Source organism: Macrotis lagotis, chromosome 4 (assembly GCF_037893015.1).
Source record: "Macrotis lagotis isolate mMagLag1 chromosome 4, bilby.v1.9.chrom.fasta, whole genome shotgun sequence".
NCBI classification, from domain to species: Eukaryota; Metazoa; Chordata; class Mammalia; order Peramelemorphia; family Peramelidae; genus Macrotis; species Macrotis lagotis.
In genome coordinates this window covers 200,116,814-200,143,402 of record NC_133661.1, presented here as the reverse complement: position 1 = coordinate 200,143,402, position 26,589 = coordinate 200,116,814, and the positions used below count along the sequence as shown (strand labels likewise).

General features: G+C 35.5%; 1 protein-coding gene across 2 annotated transcripts in view; it reads right to left on the bottom strand.

Moving 5' to 3' along the window:
- The window catches only part of BUB1B (BUB1 mitotic checkpoint serine/threonine kinase B), a 62,811-nt gene extending 36,969 nt beyond the window's left edge, over positions 1-25,842 (bottom strand). The window contains exons 1-9 of one of the 2 annotated variants that reach the window (XM_074235091.1): positions 25,743-25,842; positions 22,605-22,747; positions 20,973-21,032; positions 20,648-20,792; positions 15,815-16,011; positions 14,556-14,725; positions 13,108-13,307; positions 12,814-12,905; positions 5,129-5,358 (exon numbers count right to left, since the gene is read on the bottom strand). In XM_074235091.1, the coding sequence (XP_074091192.1) occupies positions 5,129-5,358; positions 12,814-12,905; positions 13,108-13,307; positions 14,556-14,725; positions 15,815-16,011; positions 20,648-20,792; positions 20,973-21,032; positions 22,605-22,738 (1,228 nt within the window). In that variant the 5' untranslated portion in view covers positions 22,739-22,747; positions 25,743-25,842. The remainder of the gene's footprint in view (positions 1-5,128; positions 5,359-12,813; positions 12,906-13,107; positions 13,308-14,555; positions 14,726-15,814; positions 16,012-20,647; positions 20,793-20,972; positions 21,033-22,604; positions 22,748-25,742) is intronic. The other variant, XM_074235092.1, reaches the window with a different exon arrangement.
- Positions 25,843-26,589: the final 747 nt, after the last annotated feature.

Here is a 26,589-nt window from a genome sequence, read left to right as displayed (position 1 = left end):
GGTCCCCTGCTGTTCCCCCACTTTGTGCCCAGTGCTCCCCGGGGTGCAGCTCAGGAGACTCCCCTGCTGCTGTGAGCTGCGGCTCCCAGTGCCTCTGGGAGGCTGAAGTTCTTTTGCTCTGGCCAGCCACCCCTCTGGCGGGCCCCTCCGACCCAACCCGGGGAGCAGAGCCTTTCTGGTCTTTTCCAGGTTACCTCAAGTAGGAGAACTGCCTCACTGGGTCCCTTTGTGGGTTCTGTGTCTCAAAAGTTTAGTTAGAGTCCTTAGTTTCAAGTTTTAGCAGAGAGCTACTAAGACTTGATCCCTTCTTGTCGCCATCTTGGCTCCCTTAAATCATCATTCTAATTTGATCCTGATATTATTTCAATCAATCAAAATGCATTTATTAAGGAATTCCTATGTTCCAGACACTGTGGTAGGCACTTGAGTGAGGGTATACACAAAAATGAAACAATTCTTGCCCTCTTGTTGCTGATCAAAGCCAGCCTTATTTAACATATTCTTCATATATCTAGTCTAATATCACCAAGTGCCTCCTGGATGTTTTGAATTTCACATGTCCCATAGACAGCTTAAACTTAATATGTTCAAAACATATGTTCACCTTTTCCCAAACATTACCATTACTGTTAACAGTTTCATAATCCTTCCCCTCACTTAGATTTTCAACCTGTGTCATTGTCAAATCTTGTTATTTCTTGACTTATAGCTCTCTCACACATATATATTCTCTTCTCACTATTCACTTGGCTATCATTCACATTTAAGCCTTTACCAATTTTTGTAGTAGTCATCTTTTTTTAATTTAAATTTTTTGCTTTTAAACAGTTAAATTTCTTCCTGCCTCCCTTCCTCTCACCTTTCTCAAAAAAATCATCCTAGAACAAAAAGGGTTAAAAAAGAGGAAAAGGGGGGGAAAAAAAAGCAGCAAAATCATTACAGCAAAAAAAAAAAATCATATAGTAAATATAATGTTCCACACTCACAGAACTCCCAAGTATAAAAAGAGATAGTGGTGGCGGTAAGCTGGGGAGAAATATATTTTCATGTCTCTTCTTTGAGGCTATTTCATTAGCTTTCTAATAAGACTTCCTATTGATATACTCCCTGTTCCAAATTTTCTTCCACTTAACTGCCAAAGTGATTTTCTTAAAGGTCTGACAATGTCACTCTCCTCTATTCAGTGAACTCCAATATTAAAATTTTATTTGGAATTTAAAGCTCTTTACAACCTTTCTTTTCATCTTTCCAGTCTTTTAAAACAGAACTACTACACTCTCCTAACCTCTGCCTTTTAAAATCCTTGGTTTCCTTTATTAATATTATTATTATTGCTTTTTGCAAGGCAATGGGGCTAATTGACTTGCCCCAGATCACACAGCTAGGTAAGTATTAAGTGTCTGAGGTTGAATTTGAATTCAGGTCCTCTGACTCCAGGGCCAGTGCTCTATCCACTTGCTACCAAGACTCAACTCAAATACCACCTAGGAGGTTTTTTTAAACCTCCTCCACTTTCTAGCATCTTCTCCATAAAGTTACCTTGTATTCATCTTTTATGTATAGATTTATGCACATGTTGTGTCCTCAATTAGAATATAAAATCCTTGAAAGTAGGGATTTTTGCTTTTTTCTTTGAGTAACCATTGCTTAGCACAGGGTCAGATACAAAAGTAAATGCTTAATAAATGTCTCTTGATTGATGTTTTTATATTAAAAAATATACAACTACCAACAGTAGTTTTAGTCCAACAACAAACTAAAAAAATTACTTTACCAAAGAATTTAAAAGGATAGAAACTTCATAAAGTGGGCAATGAAATATAAAGATTATTTACAAAGTCTATAATTTAGGATGACTTATGTCTATATCTTTCACATGGATTCCAAATTCAAGCTGCTTCCCAATTCCCATTCTAGGTCTCTTCCCAGCTGAGACTATGAAAATTGTAATTCTAGACTGTTTCTATAACCATGGTCCAGTTTGAACTGGAGGATAAATTTCTTTTTCCTTAATGTCTAGGAAATGCTTATCATTTCAATTTCATCAGAAACATATAATATAAAGTTTAAGGCTATTTGGGGATGAAACATTACAGAGATAAATATTTAATAGATTAATATGTGTTAAGCACACTGAAGAACTGCAATCCAAAGTGCTTTGTGAAGTGGGGGTTAGAGATAATTACTGAATTGTGGAAGGTGCGAAGCAGAAGAAGAACCAGCAGATTCACAGAGATACAAAAAGGTAGAAATGAAAAGAATAGCAAGTGAAAAGGAGATTCTAGGCACAAGGCAGTTTGAACCAATGTACTGAGGCCAAAGGGTACAGAACTTGTTTGAGGAACAAGTTAGACAGAGCAACCATCTTTTTCATAGAGAATAGCCATGGCTTTAGAACATTGTTTTTATTTTTAAAAAGATAATCAAATCCAATATAGCCAAGTTGTCATCCTCAGGAACAGAGACCGGATGAAAAGGTTAACGAGTCTTTGAGGTTAACAGTAAAAGGACTGTGATGGATTTCCACAAAGGCTTAATTTGTCAGTCAATAAATAATTATCAAACATCTACTCTGTGTATTACACTGTACAAGGTGCTATCATGGAAAGTAATATCTGTGATCTAATTGTTTTACAATTAGCTTAGACATTTTTACATAAGACTAAATAGCAACAATTGAGAAATCACAAATATCCTAAAACCAGATAGCATTTAAGGAGCACTGACTAGTGATGTCAATGACTGAAAAATTAAGAGTTATTATTTTTATTTCTCTTTCTTTAAGATTTTCTCAACTCTCATAAATGCTGCCAAAAATTATCCACAGGGGCAGCTAGGTGGCACAGTGAATAATAGCACAAGCTCTGGAGTCAGAGGACCTGAGTTCAAATCCAGCTTCAGACACTTAATTGCCTAGCTGTGTGACCTTGGGCAAATCACTTAATCCAATTGCCTTGCAAAAACAAAAAACCAAAAAAAAAAAAAAAAAAAAAAAAAAAGAAAAGAAAGAAAAACTCCACACCAATTCTGCTTTGTATGGTATATGCCTTAACTGGCCTATTACCTAGAAACTTGTCCTGGTTAATCCATATCCTGATATCCTGGCAAAACCCTACAGTTCTATAGTGGACCTGCTTCCATCCCTAGCTTCTTACAAGATTCACACTAACTCATTTGGTTCCTGTTTTTGTTTACAGTTAGATGTCTGAACTTCGCTTTAATTCAAGCTAGAGCATTGATTAGAGTTTTTCATCATTTTGTCCCTTTAGAATTTTGTTATCATATACAACCTGTTCTCCCCTTTCTGATCACTTTACTCTGCATTAGTTCATAGAAGATAGTTTTCCCAGTTTCCTCTGAAACTGTCCATTTCACTATTTCTTTCTCTTTCTTTCTTTCTTTCTTTCTTTCTTACTTTCTTTCAAGGTTTTTGCAAGGCAAACGGGGTTAAGTGGCTTGCCCAAGGCCACATAGCCAGGTAATTATTAAGTGTCTGAGACCGTATTTTGAACCCAGGTACTCCTGACTCCAAGGCCAGTGCTTTATCCACTACGCCACCTAGCCGCACCCCCATTTCACCATTTCTTATGGCACAAAAAAAGTCATTACATTTATATTACACAATTGATTTGGCCAAACCCACTAGGAGGATACCCTACTGGTTCCAATTTTTTGAATAACAGGAAAAGAGATGGTATAAATTATTTTTGTACTAATATAACTTAAAATAAAGAAATTAATGATAAATTTATAACAATCCTCTTATTTCTTCTTTGTGTATTGATGACTATCAAGTTCATAATAAAGAAGAAAAGTTAAAAAGCAAAAGCCATTCAATTGGGGAATGGGTAAACAAATTATGGCATTTGGATATAATAGGCTATTATCACACCATAAAAAAATAATGAATTGGGGCAGCTAGGTGATGCAGTGGATAGAGCATTGGCCTGGAGTCTGGAGGACCTGAGTTCAAATCCAGCCTCAGACACTTAATAATTGCCTTGGGCAAGTCACTTAACCCCAATGCCTTAAATAAATAAAAATAATGAAGTCAGAGAAGGATGGGAAGACATGAATTAGTGTAGCTAAGCAGAGATAAACAGAACAAAGAAAGTTAATGTGTAAATGAACCAAGTGCTCTAAATGGATCAAAAAAGAAAAGAAACCAAATGCTGTATAAATAAATATAATGATAACTTGTAAAACTATAGCTTTATGATAGAATCTGGATAAAAGGAGAAAAATCTGTCTCCCACAATGCTGAGAATGGAGACAATGGGTATCAAATACTTGCATATGTCCTACAAAAACAGAGATGTAAACTGTTTTCCTCCTTTTTAATAAGAAATGACAAGGCATATTTGGAAATATATAAGAACAAAAAATAGCAATAAAAATAAATCTTTTGAGATAATCTGGTAGGAATGTAAAATGCATTTTCTCAAAGCAACAATATTATTAGTCGCAGTTAGGTTCCTAGACTATCCCACAACTTCTTTAATCCATAATGTGGCTTTACAAAAGAGTTACTATTCTAAGTCGTAGGAACAGAAGCATGCGGGAGAAGAGGAAGGAAACAGAAGGGTTTTGAAATAGGCTAACTTATTTGACTGCTACCCACCTCAATTTCTGTAGCTCTCCCCAACCTCACAGTACTTTTCTTACATCCTAAAGACTCTATTGTTAGAGTGGGGCAAGATTAGAGGAAAGAAATCTGTTCTATTTTCCTCAAATATTCTAAATGCCAAAAAATTTACCCAAGTCAGTATCCTCATTCCCTCAATGACTCAAGTCTCAGCTTTATGTTAAACTAAGTAAACTCATATTAATGTAATCTCCTAGACATATTTGCATTTTTAAAAGGGGATGCTAGTTAAATCAGGTTAATCTTTTAAAACAGGGGTGTTCAACCTTTTACCTCTTCTGGACTGCATCCCTCAACAAAAACTTGTCAAGGGCCACATACAGAACCACTATAGCTATAGTTAAATATAAAATTCTATATTTAGTCCTTGACAACTTCAGGCAATACAGAGTAAGAATGAATTATTAGAAATTGTAATTGGAGAGAGTTGTTCAGATTTCTAGCAATATTTAGCAAACATGAAATAATGAGATTGATACACACCTTCCCTTTTCTCCTTCAATTTCTTCCAGAAAACTTCAGCCCGGATTTCCTCAAAGGAGAACTCCCCAACTCCAGCATAAATCTTCTCCTTACAACACATCATCTTCTCTTTCTTCTCCTGAGACTCTTGTTGATGATTTTGTACACGTTGCAGAGGATCTTCTTCTTGCTTTCCAGGTTTTCTAGTACTGAGGACATGATTTATGCTGGGCTCAATTTTACAAGGAGTCCTATAATGAGGCAAAACAGTTACTATTGACCACAGTTTGAAAAAGATTGCGACCTGGTTTACAAGTTAATTATAGAACAGCATGTTATTATTACTGTGCATGCTACCCACAAATAATATATACTCAGGATACCAATAATTGTCACCAAGAAAGTAAAAATATCTGACCATATAAAACAAATAAATTCTAACCCCAAAATATAAGGAGACAAAGGACATTACATTAAGTTGAAAGGTTTTATACAAAATGAGAAAATATCAGCCCTAAAAGTATATGCATCTAATAATACTGCAGTCAGATCTATGAAGGAAATCCATTAGTCTTACAAAAAGAAACAGAATTTTAAAAAATAATATTCTATATGAGTAAATAACATCTATAACACTAAAAATATACTCAATAGTAAAGCAATAGTCAAAGGACATAAACACAAAGTTTACAAAATAAGAATAAAAATCATTAATAGCTCTAGATCTGTGGATACCTATGTGACCCAGGGGAAGTTAATTAACTTCTCTAGTTTTCAGTTCCCAATCTATAAAATGATAATTAAATGTCTAGGGCTCAACAAATTCTTTGACAAAAACTATTGGGAAGCAATTTGGCAGATCAACATACAACATATTCTATATTCTACAATAGTCTCCAAATGGATGTGACCTAAATATAGGTCAATCAGAATGACAAAGATGTTTAGCTATTTTTTCTATTGTAAATTTCTATATTTCTAAAATCAGCCTTTTTTAAATTCAATTTTTAAAAAAAAAGTGTTCAAGATTCTCTTTCCCCCATCCGCTGAGAAAGCAAGAAATACAAAACCCATTATAAATATGAAATCATGCAAAACATTTCTGCATTAGCAAAAAATCAAAGTAGATTAAGTGTCAAATAAGTTAGCCTATTTCAAAATTATCCTAACACTGGTCCTATACCAGGAAAGCAAGAGGAAACTCTTTTATTTCTTTCCTCTAATGCCACCTGGCATCCTATTCCTAGGATGCAGGAAAAGAATCCTTCTGTTAAATCACATTATGGATTAAAGAAGTTTTGCCTGATGGCCTAGGATCCTAACTACCACTGATACTGTTCCTTTGGGAAAAAATGCATTTAAAATTCCTACCAGTTTATCTTCTTTCTTTTTTTGATTTTTGCAAGAAAATGGGGTTTAAGTGATTTTCCTAAGGTCACACAGCTAGTAAGGATCAAGTGTTTGAGGCCAGATTTGAACTCAAGTTCTCTTGACTCCAGGGCCAATCTTCGATCCTGGTTGCCTCCAGTTTATCTCCTCAAAGTCCATTTGTACTTTGATGAAAAGTGGAGTGAGAAGAGAATTAGGAGAACAGTTTATACTTTAAGAGCAATATTATAAAGATAATCAACTGTGAAAGGATTTATAACTGATCAACAATGATTCACTACAGTTCCAAAAGATTCATACTATTCACCTCCAGATTGAAAGAACTGGTGGAGCACAGACTGAAGCTTCTCTTTCTCTGTCATGTCTATCTCCTCTGAAGGTCTCTGCTACAGTGGAAAAAAAATCACAATCTTCTTCATCACCCAGGTTCATAACCTATTTTGATGCTTTTTTCTTCACTCTTACATGTGTCAAATATCTAATCCATTGCCAAATTTTATTTCTACCTTCACAACGTCTCTTACACATGGTCCCTTTTCTCCACTTATAACGAACATTCTACAATAGGTCCTCATTACTTTTTTTTTCTGGCTAAGCAATGGGATTAAGTGACTTGTCTAAGGTCACACAGCTGGATAATTATTAAGTGTCTGAGGCCAAATTTGAACTCAGGTTCTCCTGACTCCAGGGCCAGGGCTCTATCCACTATGCCACCTAACTGCCCCTTTCTCATTACCACTTGACTGGACCTCCTGGTCTTTCATTGGTCTCCTTGCCTCAAGTCTCTCTGCATTCCAAAACATTGTATATTCAGTTGCCAAGCTGATTTTTCTGGGTCTGCTTATGTTCAATGAGTTCCAGTGGTTCCCTATTTCTTCCAAAATCAAATATAAAGACCTATGTTTTGTCATTTAAAGTTTTCCATACTTGTTTCTTCCTACTTTTCCAATTTTATACTGCCACAGATTCTGACACACTGGCCTACCTACAATTCCTTGAAAAAAAAAGATTCTCACATTTCAGTTCATTAGTCCTGGCTGTCCATCATGCTGGGAATGCTCTGCCCCTTCACTTCTGATTCCACCTCTGAGCACACTTCCTAGGGCTTTCTCAATCTTTCCAACTGCTTATTCTTCCCTTTTCAGCCAATCTTCCATCTTCTCCAACTATATTTTACATGTACCTAATTATTTACCTGTAGTATTTATTTGTATTATAGGTACCAGAATTTATCTCTCTCTCCTTCCATTGGTACATTAGAATGTATTCTCCTACTTCCCATGAAGAAAAATGCTATCCACTTCCAGAAAAAGAGAATTAATAAACATTGAATGCAGATTGAAGCACACTTTTTCAGTTTTATTTTGTGTTTTCTTTTGCACCATGGCTAATATGGAAATGTTTTGCATGACTCCACATGTATAATTAATACAACAATGATTACCTTCTTTAAGGGGTAGAGAGGGAGAAAATTTAAAAAATGAATATTGAAAATTTTTAAAAATATAATTGGGATAAAAACTGCTGGGAAAACTGTTAGATAATATGGCAGAAACTAGACATAGACAATATCTCACAACCTATCCCAAGATAAGGTTGAAATGGATACAGGACTTAAAACATAAAAGGTGCTATTTTATAAGCCAATTAGGAGAACAAGAAATAGTTTATCTGTCAGATCTATAGGAAATGGGAGCAGTTTATGACAAAAGAAGAGATAGAGAACATTATAAAAGACAAAATAGATAATTTTGATTATCTTAGATTGAAAAGCTTTTGCACAAATAAAACCAATGCAACCAAGATTAAAAGGAATGAATTAAGTTGGGAAATAATTTTGACAATTAGTGTTTCTGGGGGGTGGCTAGGTGGTACACTGGATAGAGCACTAGCCCTAGAGTCAGGAGTACCTGAGTTCAAGTCTGGCCTCAGACACTTAATAACTGTCTAGCTGTGTGGCCTTGGGCAAGCCACTTAACCCCATTGCCTTGCAAAAAAACCCAAACAATTAGTGTTTCTGACAAAGGAGTCATTTCTAAAACATACAGAGAACTGAGTCAAATTTATAAGAATATAAGTCATTCCCAAATTGATAAATGGTCAAGGATATGAAAAGGCAATTCTCAGATGAAAAAATTAAAGTTATCTAGAGTTATATGAAGAAATGCTCTAAATCATTACTGATTAGAGAAATGTAAATTAAAATAACTCTAAGGCACCACCTCACACCTATTAGATCTGTCAAATTAACTAAAATGGAAAAATGAACAACACTGGAGGGGATGTGGGAGAGCTAGGACATTAATGCATTGTTGGAAAAGTTGTAAACTGATTCAACCCAATGGGCAATAAAATTGCAAACCCTTTCCAATACCACCACACTGTGTATACCCTTTGCAACACCACTACTAGGTCTGTATCCCAAAAAGTTCACAAAAAAAGGATAAAAAAATCCACACATATAAAAATATTTATAGCAGTTCTTTTCAGAGTGACAAAGAATTGGAAATTGAGAGGGTACCCATCAATTGGGGAATGGCTGAACAAATTGTTTTATATGAATATGATGGAACACTGTTGTTCTATAAGAAATCATGAGGAATGGGATTACAGAATAGCCTGGAAGACTTGCATGAACTGATGCTGAATGAAGTGAGCAGAACAAGAAGAGCATCGTGTACATTGACAGCAACATTTAGTGATGAGCAATTATGATGGAATTTTTCATGTCATCAATAAAAAAAAAAAAAATCAAAGACAATTCTAAAAGACTTGTGATGGAAAATACCATCCATATCCAGAGAAGAAACTGTGGAGTTTAATGGAGGCCAAAGTTTATTATCTTCAATTTTTAAAAGTTGTCTTATGATTATGTCATTTTTTTCTCTCTAATGTTCTTCTGTTTGAATTTGATTCTTCTTTCATAACATGATTAATATGGATCTATGTTTAGCATGGTTATTAATACATAGCATAATATATAGCCTATATTAGATTGCTGTTAATTGGGGGAGGGGGAGAGAATGGAAGGAGAAAAATGTAAAACTCAAAACCTTGCAAAAAACTGATTGTTAAAAACTGCCATTGCATGTAAGTTGTAAAAATAATAAAATATTTAAATTAAAAAATGTAATTGGGAATTATCCAACAAAATAAATAAATGAATGAATGAATGAATGAATGAGAATGTATGTTCCTTGAGGGCAAGAATTTTTTAAATCTTTCTTTGAATTCTCAGCCCTTAGAACAGGATCTAACATATGAGTTGTCTCATAGATAGAAAATAAGTTATCATTTAAGTTGAATTTTGAAAGAAATGAGGAATTTTATGTTAGAGCTGAGGAAGGAACAAAGTGGATAATCTGTGCAAAAACACAAGAGATAAGAAGTGAAATGTCATTTCATCCTAGTAAGAGTTGTAAGAAAGGATGGATATGAAAAATTTGAAGAAAACTTGTTAGGACATATAAAATGATGCAGAGTGAAGTACATAGAAGCTGGACAATTTATATACCTATCATAACAAAACAACTCTAAAATAGATGCCAGAACATGGATTAAGGTAGAGTCTAGGATCTATTCTCCACATGGCTTTGGTTACCTATTGGTGAAGCATGCCTCCCTCCTCTTAAAGAAGGTATGGAATCAGATATAAACAATGTGTATTTCTTTTTACTAAGCCAAATTAAGGCAATATTTGTTTAGCTACAGGTCTTTTCTGGGAAAAGAAGGGTTTATTGATAGGAGGAACAAGAGGTAGAGATACCAGAAAGTGATCGATAATTAAAAAAATTAACCAATAAAACACAATTTAAAAGTAAAATGAAAGCATTAAGTTATGTGATCTCTAAGGTTTCTTCCAGATTCAAATCCCTGATGCATAAAATCCTTAATAATCAGACTCAGATACCACTACCTCAATTCACTTGAATTGCAAAAATGTTAAAAAAAAATTATAAAAATCCCATATTGGTAAATATCTGTATTATTTCTGATAAAACAAATATTCCCTGAAAAGAAAATTAACTTTTCCTCACTATCACACATTAGATAAAAGTCAGATTTTAGATTCTGCATGGTAGCCTGAAGAGTTTAAAAAATCCACCAAAAAAATCTTTTGCTGAAATAAAATATAAAAAGTTAAAATGAATCTAAGTAATCAGTGTCTCAAGGAATAATCTAATAACCCTAGAGTTTTTCACCATGCTAAAATGAAATTTCAAACACAGAGTTTCTTATATTTCATTCTAAGAATTATACATTTATCAGTTTCTCTGTAAAAAGGGTACAGATCTCAAGGTGATTTCAGAATTATCCAAGAGACTAATCAGAATCATTAGTAAGCAACAGTCTCAAGTGTAGATAACAGCCCATCTCTATGTTTCAAAGCTTTGAGCAAAGAAAGAAAAAACTACTTCTTTAAGAATTCTTATTTTAAGAAGGGAATTTATTGCTTCAAAATCGAATTGTTTTGGGGCAGCTAGGTGATGCAGTGAATATAGCACCAACCCTGGAGTCAGGAAGACCTAAGTTCAATCTGCCTTCAGACACTTAATAATTACCTAGCTGTGTGGCCTTGGGCAAGCCACTTAACCCCATTGCCTTGCAAAACAACAACAACAACAACAACAACAACAACAACAACAACAACAACAACAACAACAAAAACCCTAAAAAATAACACAAATTGTTTTGCATCAATTAGCTCTGATATTTCATATCCAAGATATATAGGAAATTACACATATATATGTACATATACACACGTATGTATGTATGTACGTATGACAGGAATCACTATCCAGAGTACTAGTCAAGAGATTATATAATTCTTGGGGCAGCTAGGTGGCGTAGTGAATAGAGCACTGGCCCTGGAGTCAGGACTGATCTCAGACACTTAATAATTACCCAGTTGTGTAACCTTGGGCAAGTCACTCTTAACCCCATTGCTTTGCAAAAAACCAAAAGAAGAAAAAAAAATTCTCAAAAGAATTGCAACGTTGAGCAAACATAAGATTACCTCAAATCACTATTAAGAGACAAACAAATTAAAACTCTCAGATTTCACATCAAATGTGGAGAATTAGCAAAGATGGCATAAGACAGAAATAGACAATATTGAGGAGACTGGGAAGACAAAAAACATCAATACATTGTTGGTAGAGCTGTGAATCAGTTTAACCATTCCCAAAAGCAATTTGAGAGCAAGCTAAAAAATAGTGACTAAAATGTAGACCTTCTTTGATCCAGAAATTCTACTTCTAGGATTATAGAAATATTCTTCAAGGGGGTTCAAGACAAAAGAAAGCTATTATATACAGTAAAATATTTACAACAGGTGAAATCTCAGTGTATTTTTTTGTAATAACAAGAAGTGGCAATGAATTAGGTATGCACTGAATGGGAAATGACTAAACAAAATATGTTACATAAATGTATATTACTATACTTTAAGAAAAGGACAAATGAAGAAATCAGAGAATCATGAACTTATATGAATTGATATAGAGTGAAGCAAACAGAATTAGTTAAAACATAATAACTACAATAATTCTTAAAACAAAAAGCAAACTAAATTCTATGACCAAGCTCAGTTCCGAAAATGAATTGAAAAAATATACCTGCCTTCCTTCACTGCTTAGGAAATGGGACTTTTTGCTATGGAATATTTCACATTATTCAGTATGTCAGATGAAGTCAATGTACTGGTTGATATTACTGAACTATTTTTTTCTCTTTGTAAACCAGTGGACTTTATTAATATAAAAGGAAGGGAGGATATATTTACAAACAAATATGACATAAAATCAATGGGCATTAATACAAAGTAGCTAAAGATTTTCATTGTTCCTTTGAGAAACCACTTATTTCTGAAGACTAAAAACCTTTAAATAAAAAATAATGAAATAGGCAATCAATAGGTATTCAAGATAATTACAAGAGAAACTGTAAAAACCTCATTAATAGGTTATGCTATCATATGCATTTCAGCATACCAGTATAAACTTGATCAATTTTTCCTCACTGAAAAGTTAAAACTTGTACAATTCAGACCCTATCTGAGAAACTAAAAGCAATTAAATTTTGGTCACCACTAATGACTTTAATGAAAGCAAAACATTTATCCCATGTAATAAAAGCTCAATTTCTTTAAAAATGATTCTTCCCCAGTATGGATATTGGATGTTTCTAGAGTATGTATATTACAGTATACAAAGAATACCTAGACTAGTTTAGGATGATGACTATCATCCCAGGATGCTTAGTACCCATTACTTACTAATTCCTATTTAAAAGCATCTCAGAATCAAACTCACATGATTTGTTGTTGTGCAGACTCCTCCACATATGGAACAAAATTTGGCAATGTAGTTGGCATAGTGGTCACAGAAGCAGCATTACTACGAAGCTGTTGGAGGACAAAGTGAGAAAAATATTTAAAATGAATAGATACACTGGCAGTAGCTCTTTCATCCCATGTATTTCTACCTACCCTATTGAGAAGATGCCAGACAATATAAATGACTGTTAAGGTATTTCTATTCTTTTCCCCAATTCTAACTATGTATTAGCCCACAGCAAAAGTAACCAGTATGTGTGTGTATCCTTACTCGGCTTTTGGTCCAAGGTCCTGCCTGCAGCTCATTCTCTTTGGCCCTACGAACAGGTGGTGCTTTCCATGGTTCAGCTGTAACCATAGGCAGCTCTGTTCTAGAGGCTCCATCAGCATTTTCATCAAAAACAGCAAATTTGGAGCCACTTAATGTCTGCTGATTAACTGGATTTGGAAGCCCTTGGCCCTGGTTCGCAGCTAGGAAAAAAAAAAGTTACATGTTTTCAAAAACTTTAATCTTAAAAACAACAAACAAAAATTATTGATTTTTACCTCAAATCTCATTTCATTCTGATTAACTATATCTGCATATAATTGTAATAAAACAATTTTACTTGCTTTTTTGTTAAGTTGATCTCTTCCACCAAAGTACTTACAAAGTTTGCAATGAATTTTTAAAATATAATCATAGGTTATAGGTATAGTTATTCTAATTCTGGTAAACTTATTTTGCAGAAAAATAATCACTTGAATAAAAACAATTATTTGCACTTATAAATCAGATAAATAACTATTCTTGAAATTAAAGTTATTCCATTTCTAGCTTTGATTAGTTTGCCTATTAGCAATCAAAGATGGAAAGGTTTTTTCCACCAATTTACTAATTAGTTCATGACTTTTTTTTTTAAGTCTTATCTAACTTATCAATTTCCATAAAGACATGCTCTCCTATAGGCACCCAGCCAGCTCTTCTTTTATGCTCACCTAAGGCCTGGGGTGGCAGTCTAAGCTATTTTTTTTTTGTCAATGAAGACAATGAAAACAAAGAGGTCCTATCTAGTTATTCTTCATCTGTTTAAGATCCTAAAACAGTCTACTTTTTTCTACTCTAGATTTACAAAAAAAAAGCTCATTTTTTTTAACCTGTCTTCATGTATTAATTTTCACTGGTTCTCATGATTTTCTTCTGAATTCCTTAAGAGTTCTTTATGCCCAGCAAATTAGAAATCTAGGAATCGAATATAATTGTTCTGAAAAGGGTCTGTTGCCTTTGCCAATGCCAAGAATGGAAACATTAATGAATCACTGCTATCAGCTTAAATCTCAGAGCTTGTCTGCAATGGCACAAAATTTCTGACCTATTGGAATTATTATTGGCCACTATGCCCTCCCTTTGCCCCCATATGTTATATAGCCGTAACATGACCATTAAGTCCTAATTTTGTATTTTTGAAGTTAGAATCTCTTCCTAAATCAGTTTTGCCCTTATTTCTCTTTATTCATGATAAATATTATTCACAAAACTCAATGATAGGGGTGGCTAGGTGGTGCACTGGATAGAGCACCGGCCCTGGAGTCAGGAGTACCTGAGTTCAAATCCAGCCTCAGACACTTAAGAATTACCTAGCTGTGTGGCCTTAGGCAAGCCACTTAACCCCATTGCCTTGCAAAAAACAAAACAAAACAAAAGCAAAAAACTCAATGATACCCTTGCACTGAACTTACCCTTAAGAGCACTTCCTACACGATTAATGGGAACTTTTGCTATTTTTTTCCCTTTGCTTTTCAGATCAGCCAAGGTGCTTCGCTGGGGTCCAGAAGCCTCAGGAACATCTTCTTCTTCCTCTTTGTCAAGGGCCAACAGAGTGTGCCGAGACACACGAAACTGGAACTGCCTAAAGAGATTGGACAATGAGTTGAAGTAGCGTGCAGTGTCATGGGAAAACTGGAGTCAGCCAACCTAGATCTGAGCATCAGCTCTACCAGAGCTGTGTGTGACACCTGTGTGACTCTAGCCAAGCCATCTGGACTCTTTGGATCTTAATTTCCTCATCTTCAAACTGAGGAATTAGATAGATTAAGGTCTAAGACCTTCTCCAGTTCTAAATCAGCTTTAGATTTCTGGTCCAGATGCTAAAATAAGACAAGAAGCTTAAAACTGAAAAGATCTGATCTAAACCTCCCATTTATAGATAATGAAACTTGAGGCCCACAGGGCCACAGAAACTGATGTGCTCTAGTTCGTAAGACAGGAAGACTCTGAACCGAGGTCCTGGGCTCCTCAACCTTGAGTCTTCCTTTGTGCCTTTCCATAAGATTCTCCCTCCTCATCTGTCTTAGAACGTCTAAGTTTCTTCAGGATTTATCCAGAGAAATTTTTATTTGGTTTTTCAGTCGTAGCTAACTCCTCATGATCCCATTTAGGGTCTTCTTGGCCATTTTCTTCTCCTGATCATTTTACAGATGATGAAACTGAGGCAAACAGGATTAAGACACTTGCCCAGAGTCACACAACTAGTAAATGTCTTGGGTCTGATTTGAACTCAGGAACATGAATCCTTCCTGACTCTAGGTTCAGCACTAAATTCACTATGCCACTTAACTGCTCTTTGCTACAGGAAGTCTTTCCTAACTCCCTTAAGTTATTAGTGTTCACTCCTTCAATTTATCATGTTTACATGTTTCTATTCTCATCTTGCATTTCACAGTAAAAAGTTCCTTGAGTGCAAGGGCTATTTTTCATTTTGTTTTTAGATTCCTGGCTTCCAATACAGTGCTTTGCTTTGTACATAGCAAGTTCTAAATATTTGTTTCAATGGAATGTCTTTTTGCAACCATGGTAGTAATCACAAAAGTGGTCATCTGAAGTATGAGCACTAAACACTTGTCAAAGATACTCTCAGGACCTGATAGAAGTTCCCTACCAGTACTTTAAACAGTTTTTAACACTGGTTAGTTCCAATTTATCCAAGAAGATAGCTTACCGATGATGTGACTGCAGTTTGTCCAGTGGTTCAGCCTTGCATTGAAATCCTTCTTGGAATATCAAATCTGCTTTCTTATAGTTTTCTCTGGCCTCATATTCTTCAGCCCATGAGATGTAAAACTGGGCAAGAGAAATGCCAATTCCTTGGCTATGCAAGTAACTATACATATCCAAAGGCTCATTGCATAAACGTCCCTGCAATAATTGCATCATTTTAAGTTGGTTTTTAAAAAGTAATCAAATTTAAAGAATGCATTAAGTCAAAGACACAAGTCAATTTATCCATAAAAAATAAGACATCAGACAGTAGTCAAGTAATTACGCTAACTTGAGAACCATACAAATCTTAGATTTAAGAAACAACAGTAAGGTAGAAAGTCTTCAATTTAGTATCCTGCCATTATTATTAGCTTTTCCCCTTATAACAAAGACCAGTTATATTGGACAGGGCAAAGGATAGTTGGTTTATCTGGCTTAAGTAAGCAAGCTTTTTAAAAGACACAGGGAAGGGGAGAAAAAAGTAACTCAAGACAATTTTTGTTTATTTTAAATGGTGTAAAACAGAGGGAAGAATTAAGCTGTTTCCTCAGTAGGGAGTTATTAAAAGTATTATTTCCTTAAGATAACTGCGCAAAGTGAGGCAATATTTGAAACTACTAAATGGAAGAGTGAGACTTAAACAGAAAGAAAACTTTTGATTTTTGAGTAGAGTTCTTTCCACTATAGCACACTGTCGCATTACCTGGCAAAATACTTTTCAGCCAACCATAGAAAATACCCAGTTTGGCCCACTTAGTCATAACCTAAGGCTCACTTCACACCTTACTGCTTTGTATAAAGCCTATGGTACTGTCATATTGATAGCACTCTTATCATTCCAATCTTCCACACTACTTATTATTTTCCTCTGTAAATTTTTTTTCTAAGTTGTCTCATTTCAGCTATGCATTTTTTTATTATCAAGACCTTTCTCTCCCCTTTTTTCCCTTAGGAGAAAAAAAAAACACCCCAAAACAAAATACTTCTAAGAAATAACCAGCAATGTAATTCTAAGTGGAGAGGCTTCTGAGTATTGCTCACTACTAAAAATTGTGCTCTCCCTACAGAATTTTTTTTTTTAGGTTTTTTGCAAGGCAATGGGGTTAAGTGGCTTGCCCAAGGCCACATAGCCAGGTAATTATTAAGTGTCTGAGACCGGATTTGAACCCAGGTACTCCTGACTCCAGGGCCGGTGCTTTATCCACTACGCCACCTAGCCGCCCCCAGAAATTTTTTAATTCACTAACCATAACTATCCTTTATTGCTAACTTTATATTTTACTCTTAAAGCTCATGGGAGAGATAAATCTATAGCTACTTTCATTAATATTTGAATGCCAACAATCCATGGATTCTTAGCTGGGAATTTTTTTTAGAACACAAGTAAATACATTTTTCCTTCTCTAACACTACATCCTAAAGAGATGACTGTCCAATTCTTCAAACACTGCTATCTCCAGGAAAGCATTCTTTTATAAACAATGATTTTTAGGAAACTTCATAAATTAGGAAAACAGCAGTTTCATAGACTGGTATAGGTTAACAGACTCTAAAAGGAGGTCATCTATAGTTCGTGATAATAATAAAAGGGCTTATTTGAAGTTTGTTTTTCCTATAAATGTGTGTATATAGATAAATTTACACACACACACACACACAGAGAATCTGCTAGGCAAATTAAAAATTCCCCTGACAATTTTGTTCATACTAGTATACTATTTGACCCAAAAAGATTTTCAATATAGCTGAAGTACTTTAAAAAGCAAGCATTCCATACAATCAACATCTTAAAGACATCAATCAAAGTAAGTTTCTTAACTACCACAAGAGAGAGAACATTTTTAAAAAGTTTTATCATTTAGGCTGAGTTTTCTGCTTCATTTATCCTAATTAGTAAAATTAGCTATATGTACTTATATTTTTGGAGAAGGTGCTGCCCTCTATGGGCTATTAGCATTAACTCTAATTATGAACACAGACCAGCAAGTGAATTTTAAAAACAAAAAATAAAACCTCCTCTTTGAATTCACTACACTCATAGACTTCTGAGATTCCTGTAGCATGGGTACCCAACAAGAATATGATTATTCCAGGGTTCTCAACTAGATCACTTGAGAAATACAGCTAGGTTGGGGAGGCTAGGTGGCGTAGTGGATAAAGCACCGGCCCTGGAGTCAGGAGTACCTGGGTTCAAATCCGGTCTCAGACACTTAATAATTACCTAGCTGTGTGGCCTTGGGCAAGCCACTTAATTCCACTTGTCTTGCAAAAACCTAAAAAAAAAAAAAAAAAGAAAAAAATTACAGCTAGGTCACAATTAACTTGAGTTTGAATAATACAAATTTGATTTAATATGAGTTATAAATGTACTAGAGGTAGTTAGTGGAGATGAGGATGCAGCTAAATATTCCAATGATTTGAAGAAAATTATCAATATATTTTTTAAGATATATATGAGATTCCTTCTAGAACTTAGAAAGAAAATAAACTCAACCTGAGATTTTAAACTAAAATCAATGTCTGGTCTCAAGATTCTTGGACTCTGAAAGGCTACAAGAATCAATTCCTTCCAGTTCTTTAGAAGTACATATCAAAGTATTGGTAACTAAAACTGATTTTGAATATTTATTTTTGAGTTTAAATATTGCAAGGACAACAATGTCACATTTAAAAGCATTACTGATTTTTAGATTATGCCTCAAGCCATCTAACTACACTGGGTTTATTGTGTGAGAATGTGTGCATGCAAATCTAATGAGATGTGGTTACACTGAAATCTACAAGTTTGTATGAAGATTTAGAGAAGACTTTTCAGTTTTCAGTGCTAATTTTAAAAGAAAATAACCAGGTTTTTCTAAGATTGTCAATGTAAGCTTATCTCTAGGTATAATATTCTGTAATTTTAAAAATTTTGCTTTTTTTATAACTACTCTATTACTTTATAATAAAACTGATCTAAAATGCATTTTTCTTATTCTTGGCTGTTATATTTCACTAGTAAATCTTATTTTTAAAAAATTCATTACATTGGCTGGAACCAATGACCACCTTTTATATAATTAAAACTTCTAATGCAACTACTCTGGGAAGAGCGCAATTGTACTAATCAGTAACCTAACTGTGCCCAGAGTGCCTAAAGGGAATGAAAATTGAAATACCAATGGTTAAGTAAAGTTAAGTTCCAAAGTTAAATAAACACAAAATTTATAAACTATTGGTCTTTTAGGACTCTAGGAATAGTAGAGGAATTAAAGGATGTAAAAGGAGACTTTACAGCTTTCCTTGACTAAAGGTACCATTTACTTTTGGCAACAAATTTCTCTTCCTCAAGATGAACAGAATCTTTAACATGAATAACAAACACAAAACTCTGGTTGCTATAACGGTAGTTAGGTCCTTATTAGGAAGATTTTTTTCTGGCAAAGTGATAGGGGCCACAGGTGTGAGGTAATGGGGATATCCTACTCACTATGCTCATACCAGTTCCTACATATCCCCTTCCAGATAAAACAAAAAACCAAATAGTTGATCTCAACAAAAACACAATTTATTCTTGGGTTGATAATTCAGTTTTGTACATCTGGACCAAAGTTTCTTATTTTTCTTTTAATTGTCTTTTCACATTTCATTATTCATAAACAACTCCAATAGGCCAGAAAGGGAAATAAAATTTAAAAATAAAAAATGTGGTTGAAAAGAAGGTAGCTACAATTAATTCTAGAGGGGCCAGATGCTTCAAGAGTCACAAAAATAATTAAGATTTTATTTTGAAGTAAAAATTTTCATCCTATTTTTTCTTAGCCTTAAGGGATTAAAAAAATACTGTTAATTGATATGACTTGGTCCTATAAGTATTCTTAAATTTACTCCTTGTATTAAAATTAAGTCTTAAAAATTATGTAGGTGTATACTTTAGGCATCTCCATGGTCTTAAGTTACTATAGCTTTGATATATCACATCTTACTACTACTCCTGTACTCTCATTCCAAATTCACTGGCCATTTTGTTTTTTCCTATAAACAAGAATCATTCTAACTCCTGTTCTCCTCTCTTTCCATAGGCTACTGGTTCCCTATGCCAGAATATTTTACCCTTCTCATCTCCAACTTATGGAATTACTGTCTTTCTTTCGTTTTTGTTTTTTGCAAGGTAATGGGATTAAATGACTTGCCCAAGGTCACACAGCTAGGTACTTATCAAGAATTCCTATCTTTCTTAAACAAAGCATAAGCTCCTTCCTAGAAGAGGTTTTACTGGTTGTTAAGGTTCTTTGGTACATTTCTGAAAATTACTCTGTATCTACTTTGTCTACAGTCACATGTGACTTGAATAATGTATCTCCTGACATTATCCCCCCCATCCCCTTAAGCTAAGGTCTGTTTCATTTTTGCCTTTGTACACCTCATCTAGTTTTTAGAACATGATAGGGGTTCAAATCCTTGTTGAATAGAACTGAAATCATGTGCAGTGATATATAAGGAGATAAGATTTCTATAATCATAGTCCAAGGTTTTTTTATTTTAAGTTTCTTGTAATATCATGACTCATTCCATCAATCTTCAAAGACAGCAAGGAATTACTCTTATAATATCATTCATCAAGTATTTACTAGGCATTTAACATGAGTATAGAGTATCATGTTATTGGTACTATAACTATTGCCATGGTAAACAGAACCCTGAATCACATTTTTTCCATATAAAATTAGGTAATACAATTTTCAAAATGCATTATATATCTTTAAAGAATAAAACAGTTATTTTAAAGTAGGCGGTCTTGACAATTACTCACCAATTTAAGCCAAAGACTGAGAAACCGGGGATCGTTATAATATCGTTTTTCCTCCTGAAGAGCTTCTACAGCTCTTTCTAATAATGTTGACATGTTACTTTCCTTTCCACCTTGAGGAAAGTTCTGCTCTGTCCAGTTAATATATCTAAATTGGCACAAAGGGAGATAAAAATTGAACAATTCTCAGTTAAGAACACATTTTTCTTGTTTCAAGACCTATTTTGAACAGTGATACTTTGTAATTTAGAACAGAATACTTTTGCAAGAGTAGTTCCCAAGCCTTCACCAAAATCATTGGATCACTCAAAGTAATCAGAATACCTACCTCACCCAAACATCTAAAGGATCATCTCCAGAATAAAAGCGAATTTCAGATTCAAATGCCCTGCAACAAAGACCGGCAATGACTTCTTAGCACTTTTAGTATTATTAAAAAAATTTAAAAACATAAATCAGTAAAATGAACAAAATATCTTAACTCCATTTTCATATTAAGGATATGTTGATTTTCTATTGTATGCCTAGCAAAATACTAGACATAATAAGATTTTAAATTTTAAAATGTACAGTCTAGTCTAGACAGAAAATCCAAAGAGAAGTCAAGTCATAGGTTAACAGATTAGCACAGAATTCAACAGACATATGTAGATACTAAGGAGGACTGAGAAAATCCACTGACCTAGCTAGCAAGAGATTACCAGGAAGAGCTTACTAAGGGAAATAAAAGCTCAAGAAGCAAAATGGAATAAAGATCAAAGCTCATTTGGTGGAATTTGAATGTCTCAAGATTATTTCCCAACTCTTCTGTAACTAGATAGTCTTGTTCACCATTAAACTTTTTAGTATCAATTTTGTTTCTGGAAGGGGGTTGGGAGATTAGAAAAAAAGAGATTTAGAAACAGAAAGGATCTTACAGGTTATGTATTACAACTCTCTTATCTTATATATGATCAACGGAGGCTCAGAGAGTTTAAGTGGCTTTTTCCCATAACATACAAATAGATATTAAGTGGCAATCAACCAGTCACTAAGCTTTATTGAGTGCCAACTATGTGATAGGAAATGGGCTAAGCATTGGGGAATACAATGGAGGACAAAAGTAGCCCTTGCCCTCAAGGAGATAGGAGAGAAACATGCAAACAGCTGTGAACAAACAAGCTATACATGGGACAAAATGGAAATAATAAATAGAGGAAAGTTACTTACAGTAAAAGAGAACTGGAAAGGCCTCTCTAAAGCCAGGAGAGGGAGATGAGGAAAAGCATTTCAAGCATAGGGCAAAATTCCTGGACTTTAGAAATGGAATTTCTTGTATGAGGAAAGAAGGGAGGCCAGTGTCCTGGATTAAAAAGTAGTGGGGGGTGTGGGGGAGAAGGAAGGAGCCATTCAAGGACTATGAATGCCAGAGGATTTTATATTTCATCTTGGAGGTTATAGGGAATCACTAGAATTACTTTTGAGTAGAAAGTTAGGGGATGGGGCAGAGTGAGAGGATCAATCCTATGCTTTAGGAACATTACTTTGACAGGTGAGGGGAAGTTTAAGGTATCTATGGATATACAGTTCAAGATGACTAATAGAGCCAAGATTCTAATTCAACAATTTTCTGTAATATACTAAGATTTCATTTACTGAGGAAGGGAGGACCCCTTTCAACATCATTATGAACAATTAACTAGTTAAGCTGAGGAAACATTAAAAATACCACATTTAATCTCAGAATAGAGTAACTCTATATCACTGCCTAAGATGGCTATTGTACAGTTAAGGAGATGGAGAACACACAAACATACTACCAGTTCTCAAAAAAAAAAAAAAAATCAAGATTTTATAATTATGATTACCCTTCCTTCTGCCACCTAGTATATTCCTACCCAAGTAATTGGTCAATTACTATTTAGGATAAATGGAAGCCACAAAGTAGTCGGATGGTTGATTTTTTGAAGTCCCCACTCACCTTTTTTGCTGATGAAGAGCAGAATGGCTGGAAGTATCCTGCTGTGTCAATGCTTCCTGCAATGTGGACATGATCCGGCCTTGCCTCAAAGGCAATACATTTTCTTTACTCAGCTCCCACTCATCTCCCTCCATGTCTTTATTCTACATTAAAAACAAACAAAAAAACTAAAATCAAATTCCTCTTTAACAACTGTAATTGCTTTTAGAAGAATTTTACTTATTACAGCAGCAGAATTTATTATAAATTTATATATTCTTTTAAAAATCCTATAACAGGCAGTTATTCTTGTTGCATGGGATAAGCAAAAGTATGGGCAGACTGTTATTAATTAAGGTCATTATCCTTTTGAAGCACTTTAACTTAATCTCTTTTGGTTAATCCTGCTACACTCCCTAATGGAGTTGATGATTGGGCAAAGGGAATTTTTAGCAGCTAGTACTATAGGACTATCCCAAAGAGATCAAGAAAAACAAAAAGAAACTATATGCACAAAAATATTTATAGAAACTCTTTCATGCTGAAGAAGACTTGGAAATTGAGAAGATGACTATCTTTTGGGGAATGATGAACAAGATATAATTGTGATGGAATATTAGTGAACTATAAGAAATGACAAAAGGGATGGTTTCAGGAAAAACCTGGGAAGATTCATATGAACTGAAGCACAGTGAAGTGGGCAGAACCAGGAAAAAAATTGTATATAGTAATAAGCAATACTGTAAAAGACTTAGTTATTCTGATCAAGATAATTATCCAAGACACTTCCAAAGGACTCATGATGACAAATACTATCCAACTCCCAAAATAGAAATGATGAATTCTTGAGAGCAGATTGAAGTATTCTCTCTTCATTTTCTTGCTTTCCCCCCCCTGGCAACACAGTTAATATATAAAAGTTTTACATGACTTCACATGTTTAACTGATATCAAAGTGCTTGTCTTGACTCAAAATTTTAATAAATTAATACTAAAAATTAAAAGGAAAAAATGAATACAGTAGTAATCAATCAATAGTTGATCTTTTACCTGATGAACCTGTTTTATGCCATATTGCTTGCTAAAAAAACAAATATAAAAATAACCACATAGCACATGAACAGAAAAATATAGACATCAGAGCTGGCCACCAAAGTTATTTCCAGCTCACTTAGGTAAACCCACGTAATTTTGTCTTATGGCAATTCAGTGGTTCTCAAAGCATGGCCTGGGAACCCTTGGGGGGAGGGGCAGTGTCCCAAGACCATTTCTGAGCATCCAATAGTTCAAAACTCTTTTCATGACAATACTATGATATTTAATTTCTAATAAAGCAAATATTGAGACATAACCCCAAAATTGGGGGAAGTCCTCAATTAATTTCTCAGAGCGTAAGGGAGTACTGAGGCCAAAATGTTTGTGCACTGCTGCCATAATTCATCACACTGACAGAATCTCAAAATTAATGGTTCATTTATGATTAAACCTATTTTAAAAAAACTGGAATAAAAAGAACATTCTTCAGGTATCCCAGATACTCTCTCAGATGTCTTTGAGGTTAAAACTATTTTAATAATATTACTAAGACATTTCAACTGCTAACACAGTGAATACCAATAGATATAACCCTCTTATACAAAACTTCTTTGGGAAGGGGCTCAATAATTTTTAAAAGTGTAAACTTTTTTTTTAGGTTTTTTTGCAAGGCAATGGGATTAAGTGGCTTGCCCAAGGCCACACAGCTAGGTAATTATTAAGTGTCTGAGGCCGGATTTGAACTCAGGAACTCCTGACTCCAGGGCCATGATCTATTCACTAGCCACCAAGCTTCCCCCAAAGTGTAAACTTTTAAAAGAGACCTTAGACAAAATGTTTGACAACTGCTGCATTACATCAACCATGCTATCTTTCACATGGCTCGTGTGAAGTTCAAATGAATGAAGTATATAAAGTACTTTGAAAGCACTATATAAATGTTAATCATTATATATATATATATATATATATATATATATATATATATATATAGATAGATAGATACACACCTATGCATAAAAACATACATAAGCTTTTTTTAAATTCTAAAATCACTGATCTGGAAGGACTGTTGTCAAAATGTGCAAGATTTATTTGAATCAACTAATGCCACATCTTTTGGATAATTGATTATTTGTCAATTCCTCAATATACCTCTATCTGTGACAAAATGCAAGTTTTATGATACTTAATTTCTTATCCCAAGCCTATCTATGGCCTGTCTGCCCAAGATCTGTGGGCTATGACTCCAAATTCTATTGTCTTCCTCTCACTACTCAAACAAGGGTACAGGAAGCATGGATTCCACACTCTCCCTTCTCCTTTTCAGTAAATCCTAAGAAAATACCAGGTGGGGGAGTTTTGGGAGGAGAAGCTGGAGGGGAAGGAAGGGGAAAGTGTATGAGTTTCTATATATATTTTAAATACGTGTGTGTACATATAGAGTGGGGAGAGGGGGAGACGTACATAAATATGGATGTAGAGAAGGGGGGAGGGAGAGAGTGAGAGAGAGAGAGAGAGATGGAGAGACAGAGACAGAGAGTGCGATGGAAAGACAGAGAGATGGAGAGGGAAAGAGAGAGAGAGAGATGGATGGAGAGAGACGGGGGGGGGGGGGGAGAGATGGAGAGACAGAGACAGAGAGTGAGATGGAAAGACAAAGAGATGGAGAGGGAAAGGGGGGGAGAGAGAGAGAGAGAGAGAGAGAGAGAGAGAGACAGAGAGAGAGAGAGAGACAGGGAGGGAGGAGGGAGGGAGAGGGGAGGAGGAGAGGGAGGGGGAGGGGAGAGGTGTGTGCACGCGCGCGCGTGCCTGCGTGGAGTAAGGAGCGGGTGGAACCTGGAGGGGGAGGAAGGAAGAGCTGGAGGGAGGGGGCGGGGACCCCCTTCTCTCTTTCTATCCCCGCACAGCCAGCGACAGACACCCCCGACCCCGGTGGTGGCCGCCCCGCTTCCTCGGCCTCTGCTACCACACGAGCCCCGCCCCCATCCCTCCTTAAGCGCTCCAGGGCCTCCTCCAAGGCCCCAACCAGCCGAGTTCCTAATCTATTCCGGGCCCCCAAGGCATCCCCCCCACCCCAATCTCTTCCTCCTAATCGAGGTCCAGCCCCTCCGCTCTCCCCACCGTGACGGAACCACCAGCGGCGCTCACAACCGGGCCTCCACCAACATGCCGTCCGGGGAACCTTCGAGTTTCAAATTCAACGGTCCCGCGGCGGGCGAGATCCCGCCCCTTCCTCTCGCGAGACCTCGTTGACTCCGGACTGGTGGAGGGGGATGGGAGGCTGGGAAGGAGGCATTGTGGGACTTGTAGTTTCCTTTGGAGGTTCAAAGCCGAGGAATACAGCCAGTGGGCTCGAGGCGGGATACGCGATGGGCTCTTCTGGGGTTCAGGGGCTACACTCCCTTAAGAATTAGGATTCGGGCGCGGCTAGGGGGCGCATTGGATAGAGCACCAGCCTTGGAGTCCAAATCCGGCCTCAGACACTTAATATTTACCTAGCTGTGTGGCCTTGGGCAAGCCACTTAACCCCATTTGCCTTACAAAAAAAATTAAAAAAAAAAGTTAGGATTAGAAGAGACTTTAAAGAATTTACTTTTGTAGCCGGAAGGATCCTTGGAGGCCATTAAATGTGGTGTCGTTTGCAGAATGCTGCCATCAGGAAGACGAGGAGTAAAATTCTGTCCCAGACATCTACTAGCCAGTTAACAAGCATTTATTAAGTGCTTACTGTGTACTAAAACACGTGAGCAGAAAGGCTAAACCGGAGGGCACAGTCTAATGGGGGAATATAATCTGAAAACAACTATGTACATTCAAGATCTATACAGGGTAAATTGGAGGCATTAACAATTTAATGATCCCATGCAAATAGTTTCACTTGCCTCAGTGTTTTCATTTGCAAAATAGAGATGCTGTATAAGATTGTTGTGAAGATCAAATAAGATAATAGTAGAATCCTGGATTGATC